The 14,676-nt window shown below is 39.3% G+C and overlaps 1 protein-coding gene across 1 annotated transcript in view; it reads right to left on the bottom strand.

The window, feature by feature from the left end:
- LOC144804722 (rho crystallin-like) overlaps positions 1-14,676 on the bottom strand; it is a 101,742-nt gene that overhangs the window by 48,803 nt on the left and 38,263 nt on the right. Inside the window, exon 2 of the mRNA XM_078671928.1 lies at positions 568-735. Coding sequence (XP_078528054.1) covers positions 568-735 — 168 coding nt within the window. The remainder of the gene's footprint in view (positions 1-567; positions 736-14,676) is intronic.

Genomic DNA, 14,676 nt, shown 5'->3' on the forward strand with positions numbered 1-14,676 from the left:
AGTTCCTACAAACCAATCCAAGAATGGAGGAAACCAGATGACCAGAGAGTAACCAGACATCAATTTCTATATTCTCCACTCTATATTCCAATGAAGATTTAATAATCCATTGATAAATTAAGTCTTCATGAAACCGTGCAAGACGGTCCAAGGTAAGAACCCGTATGTGGTGGAGTATGCTGACTCCCTCGAAAGTCAGAGCAACTACAATTATGTTGTGTGCGGTATCGATGTGCCTCAGCCTCCTTTTTGTGAATCACTTGAACAAGATTCAAGTGTTAAACACTTCTGGAAGATTACAATGGGAATAATGCTGTCAGATTATCACCTGTGAGTGTTCAGCCTGACTGCTGAGAGGATTTAGGTGGGACTTAAGTAGTATGGGTACTGTAGTATGGGTACTGGTGATGTCCTATTCTTTATGCAAGATATCACTAGCACCTCTGTGCTGCATGCTGTATCATTGGTATATATCATATGCAGTAAATATTTTATCCCATTTCAGCCCATTCGTATTCAAGTACTGTGTCTTGTAAAGAGAGTGAGTCTGTGTGGATGAAACGTTACCTTCCCTGTGTAGAATATGTCCTCTCTCTTCACTGTTCCATCAGATATCTTGGCACGAATAGCTCGCCCAATCTCTACCTCATTGCCATAAATGTATGCACAGTCGATGTGTCGGTAGCCAAGTTCAATGGCCACTTTTGTGGCTTCTTCTCCCACACTTTTTGGAACCTAGCAAGGAAAAGACAGGGAAGCAAGATGAACCATTGTTACTATTCTTTCAAGAAAGTAAATCATAAAGGCAGATTGCGGCATGTGCTATTGTTCAGAACCCTGGTGTTACATTTTGCGAATAATGGCTCATGACCCGACACATTACAAAGAACTTGGAACACTCTAGTAGTCGAAAACTCTAGTGATTTATTGTAAATTTAGATACAAGGAAACCATTACTTACGGTAAGCATACACTGCATTAAGCAACACCTGATTTACATGAATCAAATTTGAATATACCAGAATATCCTCAATAAAGTATGGTTTCACAATTGTTATAACCTCATAGAAGTACCTTTTAGCTAAGGTGTTTTCAAGACGACATCCGAATTTTACTTGATATAGAAATCAAAATATCCAATCTTAGGGCCCCATTAGGATGGCGGGGCAATCCGCCGGCCATCCCTGTACAAAAGAGCCCCCGCCATATTATTATGGTTGGGGGTCTGCGGCAGACGGAAAGACCGTCCGCCGCTTTTCCGCCCAGTCGACATGTCGACCGGGCGGAAAAGGGTTCTATATGGTGGCAGTGTCTAATAGACACCGCCAGACTTATTAGAATGTGTCTTTACAGATGCCTTTGCCGCCACGGAAAGGCATGCAGAGTCTGCTTGGGGGGCCCCGTTGCGGGCCCCCAGGGACTCCGGAAGGTGGGGGGTGCACATGGGGAGTACCTATGGTACCCGCCTGCAGTTCCATGCACAACATGCCTCCATGGCATTGTGGCGGGCGGTGCTGAGTGCACCGCCTGCCACAATGTTAGGGATGCAGGATGCGCCCACCACTTGTCAGGCGCATCCTAATGGCACAAACGGGACCCCCGCCATTATGGCGGGCAGTCCCTTGTTACGACAGGATGGTGGGCGGACAAAGTCCGCCTGCCACCCTAATGTGCCCCTTAGTGGGCACTGGCAAATTCAAACAAGTCACAAGGCTTAATTTGAGGTTAGCATCTTGTCCTCCTTGTTTCTCAATGGACCACAATGATTATCTTGCTTCAGAAACGTCAATAAATGATCAACTGTTGTGCCTAAGGCAGTGAAGAAAAAAACACATTAAAAGAGACTCAAAGAGCATGATGAGCTGACAAACTAGGCATTGCTTGTTTCAGGAGCTCATATACATTGGTGCTGAACACTTGCATTGCATAGTTGTGGATCGAGAGGAACAGACCTTGTTCGCTTGGGTTTGAAATACATAACAGAACATCACTGAAATGTTTAGACTTTAACACAACCAATTTGCAGAGTACAGCACATGATTTACTTTATTTTGTAACTTTGTATTTTCAGACTCTGGTGTTATGTATGGAACACTTTTTCTATATGTTTGATAATGTGACATCCAATGGCAGACATCAAATGAGGAAGTTTGGCATATATGCTGACACCGACCCCTGATGAATGTGTGACTACAGAGGTTTGTGGCGCTCTTGGTGTTCAAGAAGTGTCAAAAACACTAAGGGGCTGATTACGATGGCGGGCGGATCGCCTTCGTAACCTGATTTACCCACCACAAGATTACAATGAGTAAAGTTCGCCGCCAGTCGGCAATTGTTATGATTGCCGGCCGGGCAGACCTGGGGCTCACATTTGGTGGCGGCGCCTAGCAGGCACCGCCATCCATATTATGATGCTGGGATTCAAAAGCCTTTCCATGGCGACGATGCCGCCATGGAGAGGCTGGCGGGGACTTGTTCAGGAGGACTGTTGTGGGCCCCTGGGAGGTTGTGGGGGCAGGTGCACTTTGGGGGTATCTATTGTACCCCCCTGCATATCCTTGCACAAGGTGGCAGGTACCGCGCAGTGCCTACCACTTTGTGCATGGAAATGCACAACATGGCATTTCACCATTGTGGCGGGTGCTGCAGCCAGCAGCACCCGCCGCAATGTTACAATGCCAGATGCGACCGCCGCGGTGGCGGTCGCACCATGATTGGGGTAGCGGGACCGCTGCATGACAGGCGGATGGTCCCGTTACCGTTAGGTTGAGCGGGTTCACAAATCATCCTACACATATATTAAATAGCTAAGGATCTGTAACTAGACATCACCTAGAAAAAGACCTTTGACCATATTGGGCTCTTGAATAAGCAGATACATTATGGTGGGAGGATGTTTGAATCACTGTATTCAGGAGACATTCCAAGATAATTGTTTCTAATCATTCCACGGGCACCCAATAATAGTAAGAAAAGCGCTCAGTGAGTACCCTTGTGATATCTTTAGTCACTGGATCCGAGCTTTAATCCCAAAAACATTTAATCTAGAACTCCCACAGCAAGTTGAGTCCCTCATTGTGGCATTAACCTACCTCGAGGGAAAGGGCTTCCCATGATGATGCATGCCACAATAAACTGGGTGAGGTGTCTCCTTCCAATATATAAGGATAGCTGGGTATGCTGGCAGAACCTAAAATGAAGGATCTTTCTATTTAGGAGCTAAGGACTTATGTTGTTTTATTGATGATTTGATATATTTCAGGCCTTCATATATGTTAAAAAATTGGCCACTGACTAAATCTGAGTGCAAGACAGAAGTGCTGGGCATACTTTTCATGCCTTCACTAACATGGCCTTTTTTGCTTAATTTCTACTAACAGAAACCGGAAAACTGTATGTGCTAAATATTGTTGCTGCATATGGTGGAATAGTCAGAGAAGGATTTTCTCCATTCTCTGCAGCATTTCAAGGGGATCACTGACAGAATATCGACTGTCAGAACATCGAGGTACAAAAATATCAACAAAAAAATATCGATGTCCAGAATATCGAAGTCCTATCTACATAATGGTAAGTTAAAAAATATCGTAAAAAAAATCGTTGTTTGAAAAAAATTGTAAAATAATACATATAATTAAAAGAAACCAAGTTAAAAATAGTTTAAAATGTTTAAAATTACAACTAATACATATAATGTAAAAATAAATTAAACACATATTTGTATAAATTATAATATATACTTTCTTAATAATATTTATACATAATTATTTTATTAACATAAATTGTTAAAAACGTATTAAAATTATAAATACATATATATATATATATATATATATATTCACTGAAAAAACCATAGGTTATAGACCATATATAGTTAGGGATTAGCATTTACAAAACCTTATTTTACTCGCACAAAACCATTGAAATTCGCATATATAGTTAGTTGCGCTAACTATATATCGCGCACCCGCAATCCACTGCTGATGATGTCACATATTACATCATTCATGACATGGTCAGTGACATCACTGATGACATCACTGATGACGACATCCAGTGACTGTATGTTTTTGTAAAGCTAAAATATGTCTTACATATTGAAAAATGAGTGGATGTATAAGTGTCTGGATGAAGGATTTAGTAGGTGCATGACTGACTGTATGAGTGAGTGATTAAATGTGTCTCACTGAGAGCATGGGTTGGTGACTAAACTGTCTTAATTTGTGCATCATTATGTCTGTTGTTCTGAAAACTGCTGCATGTGTTGATCAGTAGCTATATGAGTAACTATATGGGTTATTGATTGGTTGCCCAAGTATTCGTATGGGAGACTGAGTGTGTGTGTGGGGGTGGCTGGGAAGTGTGTGACTCTGTGCATAGATGTGTGAGCAGTTGATTCACTAGATGTATGGGTTCAAAAGTGCATGTGGAAACAGCTGTATGGGTGGTTGACTGTGTCCATGAGTGTATTGGTGAGTGAATGGATATCTCAGTGCTACATGTCAAAGTAAGTACATATGTAAAACACAGTACATGTGAGAGTTGACATATATAAATAACTGTGCATAAGAGCCATTGAATGTGTGAGTGGCTGTATGGATCATTGTGAACTTGTATCAGTGATTGTATAAGACAGTAAATATGTGTTAGAATATGTTTCAATAAGTAAGGTGTGTATAACTGTATAGTTGAGGAAATGGAGGTGTGATTGATTCAGTGCATGACTGACTAGGTGTGTGAGTAACTCCATGGATGAGTGATAGTCTGTGAGTGTCTGTTTACTCTGAATGTATCTAAGGTTATATTAGAGTCTGAAGAGGTTGATCGTATTATCACATGATTGATGTCATCATTGATGTCATTTGGGTTGTCATCAGTGATGTCACTGACCATGTCATGAATGATGTAATATGTGACATCATCAGCAGTGGATTGTGGGTGCGTGATATATAGTTAGCGCAACTAACTATATATGCGAATTTCAATGGTTTTGTGCGAGTAAAATAAGGTTTTGTAAATGCTAATCCCTAACTATATATGGTCTATAACCTATGGTTTTTTCAGTGAATTTTCAAGGTTTTGTAAATGCTAATTCCTAACTATATATGGTCTCTAACCTATGGTTGTTTCAGTGAATTTCAATGGTTTTTTAATAGCAAATATGAAAAGCTGTAAAAATTATTCTTCTTGTAAAGGAAAAATATATTTTATATATTTTTGTATTATATTTTTTTAATTTAATTTATATTATAATTTAAATTATTTTTTATTTTTCCAGCCGGTACGCGAACCGGTAAACGTCCCGTTAGTGCAAGTACCACGTTAGAAAGCCACATCGTGACGCGTCGCGTAATCACAACGTATCGCGTTACTGCGTAATGCGCCTTATGACACCCTTCGTTAGCGCACCCGGAAGCGCTCTGGAACGCGAACCAAGGCGCGAAACGCAGAGCCCCGGAAACGATCCGAGGCGCGGCGTGGAGCGCGTAACGTAAGCATAACAGGTCATGTGACTAGTTCATAAAACTTTTCATTGGTTCATTTTACTTTTAGTTTCCTAATGATGGAACGTTTGATCATATGACGTAAAATAATCACTTTTCATTGGTTTACAAAAAATTTTTTTCCCAAAGGATGAAAGTCCCACTTTTTTTCTTCACTCCGACTTTCATTTTTATGAGAGAAAGACCTGTTTTTGCGTGCTTACTCATGGCATCTGTAGTAGCTGCAGCTGGTGGCTCCCCACCACCTCCACCACCACCAAAGAAGAGAGGTCCAACTGGCCAGGTCATCTTCCAACAAGAGGAGGAAGAAGAGGAAGACGAGGAACAGGAGCAAGGGACAAGGGTTTTTTTGAAAGAAATGCCAAGGACGTCCCATGTTAAAGTCAATTTTATTTGGCAATTTTTTTCTTTGCCTCCACATGAAAAGAAAGTAAATGCCAGATACGTTACCTGCCTGATCTGCCACGATCAACTCTCCAGAGGGACCGAAAAAAAATATAGTTATGGTAATTATACCATGCATCGACACATGGAGAGGTGGCACCCGCTTAATTATAGTGCTGCACAAATGAGAGATTTGGTGGACAACCCCCGACCTGCCAGTACATCCACCAATGAAGTGGCACTGACAGCATCAGAGGCAAGGGAAACGGTCCCAAATATTCAGAAGAACTTTGGAAAAATTAAAATGACATGTTTAGATTGTGGCAAATTAATTTCATGTGGACAGATGAGTGTTACTCTAATAAATACAGCATATGAACATCATCAATGTTCAAAACGTCCCCGAAACAAAATTTTCTTTTTTTTTGGTTGCTCCTGTTGAGCCCTTTGTACTGAATCATTTTTGTTTCCCCCCCCCTCCAAAAAAACACAAAAAAAATATAAAACAACAAAAAATAAAAAATAAAGTTCTTTTCAGAACTACCTCCCCTTTATAAAAAAATTGCTAGAATGTTTAGCACTCTGGCAACCTCTATTTCTTTTGGTTCGCTTCCCCGTTCGCTCCCCGGTACGCGAACCGGGAGCGAACTAAAAAACATTTTTTTTTAAAAAAGAAGAGTAAGTATAAGGGAAGTAAACAGAGAGTAATGTTAAAAGAAAGACAGCTATAGGGAGTAAACCAGAGATACTGTTTAATAGATTTATTTACCGAAGAAAAGATGGAAGAGGGTATAATTGTGAAAAACAAAATAGATAAGGAAGTGAAAGAAAAAAAAGAGAGTAGAAGAATAACAAAGAAGAGTTTCTTAGAGAATATGAGTGAATGTTCAAAATAAGATTAAAACATGTGGAATAACAGAGAGAAAAAACAGAAAGCAGAAAAGAAGAAGTAACAGAAAAAGAATAATTGAAACAGCAAAGAAATGTAAATAACATAGGGCCATATTATCAACATAGGCAATAAAAGTTTTGCAGCTTTTATCGGCAGAAATGTGTCGCTAAAGCCGCTTTTGAGGCAGAAAACTGCCGCTAAAACCACTTTTGCAGCAGTTTTCTGCCGATAAAAACAGCAATAATTTTATTGGCTGTGTTCATAATATGCCCCTTAGTGTGCTTCAACTACACAGAAACAGCATAATGAACAAGTAGTGAAAGAGTGATCAGTCAAAGACACTAAGAGTAATAGAGATGGAGTGAGTGAACAAGAGTGAGGAACTATGAGAAGAGAGGGACTGAGAAAAGGAGAGGAAGGAGTAGAGTAAGTAGGTAATAGAGAAAGGAATGAGGGAAGTAGCAAAGGCAGGAAACTGAGGGTTAAAGAAATGAAGCTGTGGAACTAATAGTAGGTGAATGTCATAGAAATGTAACGAAAAGAGTACAAAACATTTACCTTATAATTGTCGTTAACTTACTCACTTGTTATTTTTATACTTTCAATCTGTGAAAGAGATAACAAACATTTGAAAAATATTAAAACATGTATTTAAAAATTAGAAAATACAAGGGAAAAGATTGAAGGACAAACAGTTTTTCAACAACTTTGACACTTACAGAAGCTTCTGCTTCTCCAGGCCCCCTACACAGTCCTAAAGATATACATTTTAAACTAACAGTATCTTGATGCAGATGAAGTGAGGCCTATCTTGGAACATGGTGCATCTTTTGCACTGCTGTTGTCTCACAAAAGTGACGCAATGGCAGCGCAAAAGAGGTGCACAATCATCATAAAACTGTTCCTAACATTTTAAATGATTGTTTCATGATGGCAATAAGGTGTGTCCTATCCAGACGTTTGTTTCAGGTGAGGCCTACTCAGGGTTGCAGATCAAATTTAGACTTGTTGAAGAGTACAGAGGAGATAATACATGTGCAGGCCAACCAGTAAAGTTCAGACTTCCTCTGTTTCCCTGGACAGGCCTAAACTTCATCTGCACAATGTGATTCGTAATGTTAGGAAACACAGGTAATGTATTTGAAAAACGTGCAATTTCTTTTGCTCATTTCACAATCACATCACTTGTGTTTCCTTTGGTTAGGTATCTCATTGTGCAGATGTAGTCCAGCATATGAAAGAGTACGCACTGCATGCAACAACTTTGACACTTACTGAAGCCTCAGCTTCTCCATACCCCCTACACAGTCCTAATTATATACATTTTAAACTGACGGTATCTTGCTGGAAATGAACTGAGGCCTATCTTGCAACATGGTGCATCTTTTACACAAAAGTGACGGAACAGCGGCGTAAAAGAGGCACACAGCCTTCATAAAACTGCCCTTAACATTTTAAATAATTGTTTCTAGATGCTGATAAGGTGTAACCTATCCACAGATTTGTTTCAGGTAAGTCCTACTCAGGGTTGCAGATGAAATTTAGGATTGTTGAAGAGTATAGAGGAGGTAATACATGTGCAGGCCTACTAACGAAGTGAGTCATGTCCACTGCACCCTTGAACAAATGTCAGACCTCCTCTGTCTCCTGGAACAGGCCTAAACCTCATCTACACAATGTGATGTGTAATGTTAGGAAACACAGGTAATATAATTGAAAAACGTGCAATTTTTTTTTGCTCATTCCACAATCACATCACCTGTGTTTCCTTTGCTTAGGTATCTCATTGTGGAAATGTAGTCTATCATATGAAAGACTACGTAGAATGTGAGCACTGTATGCAACAACTTTGACACTTACAGAAGCCTCACCTTCTCCATGCCTCCTACACAGTTCTACATGTACATCATAAATACAAACAGTACAGAATTAATTATACATGTTAAATGGTTTATTTTTGCTGTTCTCAGAATGTATCAAATTTCACTAAAAACAGTGACTTGAAGGTATTCATCATATAACAGCGGGGAAAAAAAAACACAATCAAAATGATTGTGTTTAAAAAACCCATATAACATAACCAATCAGAAATCAGAACTCCTCAAAAGTAACTTACTTTCCATGACGTCGAAGGATGTCCTATGAACAGCTTACACTCGGTTGTGCTGTTTTTATTTTCAGCCCGCCACTTTCTGAAAGAAAACCTCCATCGTTTTGAAAAATATGTTACATACAATAAATGACTTCTCGCTCTCTACCACACGTTTCCACAAGGCCAAATCATGTAAGAGCCATTTATAACTCTTGGAATTCTTGTAAGCAAATCCCGTCATTTTGTATTTCCGCAACTTTCAGAAAGAAAACGTTCAAGATCACTTTCACAATCCTGGACTAGTAATATCTTACCCTTCTTGCTCACTCATGTTCTACATTTCCTATGACACTGATACCGCTTACTATGAAGCAGACTTACACTACCTCTATGACTACTACAATTATTTAATTCTCTACATCACTTTTAATCACAAAGCAATATAAAACAGTAGACAGCATTGCAGACTTACATTCCCTCTACTCCATGTTTTGATTGACTGCTTGAATTAGCTTATAAAAAGAAACAGTTTTTCTGAACTCATTCAAAGTGCAGTTATTTTTCCATGACGTCAAGTGTTATGGTAAGAACTTATGTCTCTGTACTACACTTATCCTCAAGGCCAAATCGTGTAGGAGCCATTAGAACCTCTTGAAATTCCTCAGAGCACATCCCGAGATTCTTTCCCTAAAATTTTGGTTTTAAAAACACCAGGTAAGAATTTTTACGGTCATACGGCAATTTTTTTTTGAAAATTAAAACAGAATCGTTGCAGAATGACCAGCCATTTCTAGACTTTAAATAAGCTGTGTAATGTCCTGATGTTATTGAAGGACCGTCATGATATATAATTGCTGCAGTTACAAAAGTCCTTCCTGATATTGACAACTGCGAAGCCACAAAATTTTTATTAAAGTTGTCAATTTTGTTCCATCAGGCCTACATCGTTGGAACATTAAAATGACATACTGGCCATATGTTCGTATAAATAATGTTGACATCATTTCAGATTTACATTGGCTACACTCCATGTTGTGATCAGCTGCTTTTACTAGCTTATTAAAGGAGACTGATTTACTGTCTGGCAAAGTTAAATATATAAATCTTTCTGAGTCTACACTAGTAGTACTTGATACCCTACAGTTCTCGCAGTCATGCTGCCATTGATAAGAAAGCCCAAACAGGTGATCTGCATCTACACCTTCAGCATGCAATACATCAAGCATATACATTAAAAACTCCTGACAATCTTGCTGAATATTTTGAGAGAATTGTGTTTGACCTGAACATCTGTCTAACAGATTTCGAATTTCAGACACACTTTCTATTTTTGTTTTATCAATGCTACATTTCTCTAACACAGAATTTAACAAACTGCAAAATCTTTGATCAGAATTGACCACAATCTCTTCTTTTACATTTTCTAGAGAAAACAAAACATTAACCACTACATTAGCATAGCAGTTGACACCAGAACTGTTTTCAAATTGAAAACCAACAACATCTTCAACAGAATCCTTTTTGTTTCTGCTTATAATTTCAGGTTCATCGACTTTTCGTCTTTTTGCTACAACCTCCCTAGTATTGGTCACATTTCTTCGTTTCCGGCCTACCACGCGTTTCTCAAACAAAGGATATTGAGGCAAATGTGGCGCATACTCTTTTCTTAACCTATTGTATTCCTTAACACAATCTAGATCCGCACAAATGTTTGTGACATCACACTCAATCAAGTACAATCCCGATAAAGTTCTAACTCGTGACAATGCCACATATGCCATACCCTCCTTGAACACAGAACTGCCAATATTCACCAATGCACTGTCTACACTTAAACCTTGCGATTTATGGATTGTCACCGCATATGCCAAGCAAACAGGAAACTGCTTACGGCGAACATATAAGTCTTTTACAAGCAAAAATCTAGCAGAACAACGACCAATTAGCTGTACTTCCTCAATGCCATCAAATTTAATTTTTAAAAATTCAATTCCATCTCTATTTCTGTATTTCACAAAAACAACAACATTACCCATTGATCCATTTACCAGACCTCTTTCAACATGTAAATTCCTTCTTAAAATTATACGGCAATTTAAGCACACATTCAGAGACTTTTCAAAACCTGCAGTTTTAGATATAGTCTTCTCTAATGAATCCAATTTTGATTTCAAATTCTCAGACAAAATAATTGTTGATCCCATATGCTCTACTCTGTCAATAGCTTCCAGTTTCACAATCTCTTGGTTTTCTAAATGCAACATTTGGTTGTTGAAGATGGCACATTCTGCAAGAGTTGGCATCAAACATATTCCAGATTTCTTCTCAGTAATTTTCTGAAAAATATTCTCAGGCACAACGTCTTGTTCTGGATATAAATTTGACAGTAATCGTGCATGTAAAGCTTCCTTCCCATGCTCGGTCACTTTTCCAATTCTAACATCTTGTAGAATATTCTTGTAATCTTCATCCTTCGCCTGACGCATATTTTCATGCAGTTCAGCATAATTGAAGTTTAACCATATATTGACGTTGCCAATGCTCCCTAGGCACTTCCTGGTATCTTCATGCATGAGCATTTTGAACACAGGTTGTCCTTTCACTGGTGTCAGCTGCAGAAGATCTCCGAAACACAATGATGTGTTTGCCACCAAATAACACATCATACTCTGTTTTGAGAACTTCTTGCATTCTCAAATGCACAAAGGCAAGCATGACATTGGAAACCATGCTTACTTCGTCAATGATAAGAAGTTTCATTTTCCTCAAGACTCTTGAAACTTCACAACAAGCATCTCCAGATAACTTGTGGTATTGTAATTTGTTGTCATGCTCCACTGGCAGCATCAGTAGACGATGCAAAGTAATACCTTTAATGTTATGTGCTGCCAGTCCAGTTGGAGCGGTGACAACACAAGACAGCGATGACTCAGTCCTTTCCTGCAAATAACATGAAATTGCTTTAATGAGGAAACTTTTTCCAGTTCCCGCTTCTCCACTCACGTACAGTCGAACAGGCTTCAACCACGTACATGAGCACTCTTTCTTCTCATGACTTAATCCATGATCAATTTGCTTGGTAACTTCGTCATATATTTTCCTCTGCTCAACGTTGAGTTGTCTTTCCAAGTCTTCTAAGTTAACCGCATCCTCCTGAGCATGTGCCATGGCTCTTTCCACTTCATTCATGGCAGTGGCAGCTTCATTTTCGATAACAGGTCCTCCTAGTGGATCCTGACTCAATGAAACAGAACTCTGACTGTCCTGAGAACTGTCTCTGGCAATCTCGGCTGCAATCGTTGCTTCCTGCTCGATTTCCGCATTCAACATTTCTAGATATTTGGGAAAAGCAGGACATTCTATGGTCTCCTTGGCGGCAGTGAAAGAGTCTTCGTAACAGAGGAAATCTCCAAGCAGTTCCTCTTCTGCACGCCAAGGCTTGAAAAGTTGCAAAAGTGCTAAATAGAAAAACTCCTTTTTTTCAGGAGATTCGCCACTCAATTTTCGATGGTTTACCAAGTGGCATTTTCTTTGCTTGACCAGACATCCCTCACTTCCAATTACAGCATACACTCCTTTCTCAATATCTTCTTTGATGTTCCTCTTGAATATGTAATTTTGTAGAACCTCATACAGACAAACATTCTCGAGGTGACTGCTTCGATTTGGATAATATGTATCCAACATGTTGGTCTTCAAAATATCGGTACTGTTTGGCTCCTTTTCCGCCAAATACTCAATTTCCCGCACAGGTTTCAGAACTCGATTACGCGTTGCAGCAAGACCAAGACTCGCCCAAACGATACTCCTGGATTTGGCATAGAGACTTGCTGAAGACAACCGGTCAGAACATTCGTAAGCTCCGATTTCTCGATGTGACAACATCTTCAGACTGAAACTGTACAACTTCTTACTGAGGCTCTTTTCATGGGAAATGTCCTCCCACATATCCTTCAATTCTGTCTTTTCTTTTTTGGTGATGTAAGATGTCACATACCGAGCCACAGCCATACAGTTATCAGCCACAAACTGTATATCCATGTTAGCATTCCACATGGACAAAATCACTGGGTTGTAGTCGTTGATGTACTTGGACTCTTCGTTCCTCTTCAAATTGTATGTGTTTTTAGGTGATTTCTTCATCACATTATGTCGCAGCGAAGACATCAAACTGTTTACTCTTCCTTTAGAAATCACCGGTCGTGGAAAGCCGAAACGACATTTGGTGTAGAACTTGTCCTTGTTTCTGAATTTACGACGACAGTACTTTCCACAACGATGGCTTTGGAAACGTAGAACTTTTTCTCTTAGGCTTTTCTTCTCCTTTGCGTTTGGAACAGCACACGTAGAATACTGTTGTATGAAACTCATCACTAAGTCTTCTGGATCCGTTCCAAATTTAGGTGCATCCTTGATCCACAGCAGCATATGTATATGAGGAGCACCTCTTGCTTGGTACTCCTTTCTCCAGAAGAAATCCAACACCTCTCCAAGAGGTGGATTTCTCTTGTTCATGATGAAAGACATCATAGCTTCAAATCTATGATTGAAGTACCTGCATACATTGACTGGATCCAAAGAGCACAGTTCTCCGGGTGTCTTGAATTCGATGTTTTCAATGTTTCCATTTGCCTCTCGTAGAAATTCAAGTAAGTCTTCCCAGCCATACTCGGCACAGCTCAGAGTGAGGAACCATGTGGGAGTTCCTAAGTTCCTCAGCATACATTTTAAATCACCATGACGACGGTACCAGTACTCATTAGTACCACGCTGACACGCCATGAGATTAATCAGGTGACATTCCAAAATACTGTCTTGGACATTGACTTTATCCATAAAGTCACTTGCCGAGATGTTTTGCATGTGTATACCACTTTTCAAGATGTGGTTCACTGCATATGACAGTCCAGACAGATCGCTTTCAAACAGGAGATGAAACAAATAGGGAATGCATTGTCGAAACCTAGCATCTCCTGCATACAATCGTAAAGTCCGGTATTCAGAAGCAGGAATTTGATGAGGTCGCTCATCATATCTTCCTCCCTGACCTGTTGGAAATAGCTGTGGGAAACACCAAGCTTCCAAACTTTCCTCCCAAACACTAATGGGACTCCCTTTGGCTTGTTTCATTTGAAACAACTCAATAGCATTCCCCATGACTTCCTTGGAATGCAAAGGATGAACACTATAATGTTCATATATTTCTTCACTTTTAGAGGGTTCTACTTTCTCAATTTGACCAGCACACAAATCGCTATCCTCTTCCTCACTTTCTTCCTCTTCTGCAACATATACATTCTTATAGTACTTATTATTTTTTTCAAATACAATGTTGCCTTTTTGACTTTCCTAACATCCACTAAATCTTGCCATATTTTCTTATTCTTTGTCGGAACCCCATTAACTAAGATAACCAGAGGTTCCTCTTCCACTTTTTCTACTCCAATTGTATTAATGTTTTTCTTCAAATCTAGAGGCAAATAAACAACTCTTCCCTTTAATCCTCTCTGTAAATCTGATGGAGGCAATTTCCCTGTCTTTGGCTCCATTCTTACAATAGCCTGAAAGGGATAGATACTTTGAATAAAAATAGATTCATAAGTATTTAAATCCTTTAATTCAGAAGGAATCTCAACCAATTCCAGATTATTATGAACCGCTCTAGCAGGCATCTGGTTTTGATTTAATTTGTTACAACAATAAGTACACACATGTTGATCCGATCCCAAATCAAAACAATTTTCTACCATCAAGTATGTTGCGAAATCCTTCCATTCACTATTATTTTCCCTTTCACTTTTTGC

This window comes from Lissotriton helveticus, chromosome 1_1 (genome assembly GCF_964261635.1).
Source record: "Lissotriton helveticus chromosome 1_1, aLisHel1.1, whole genome shotgun sequence".
NCBI lineage: Eukaryota > Metazoa > Chordata > Amphibia > Caudata > Salamandridae > Lissotriton > Lissotriton helveticus.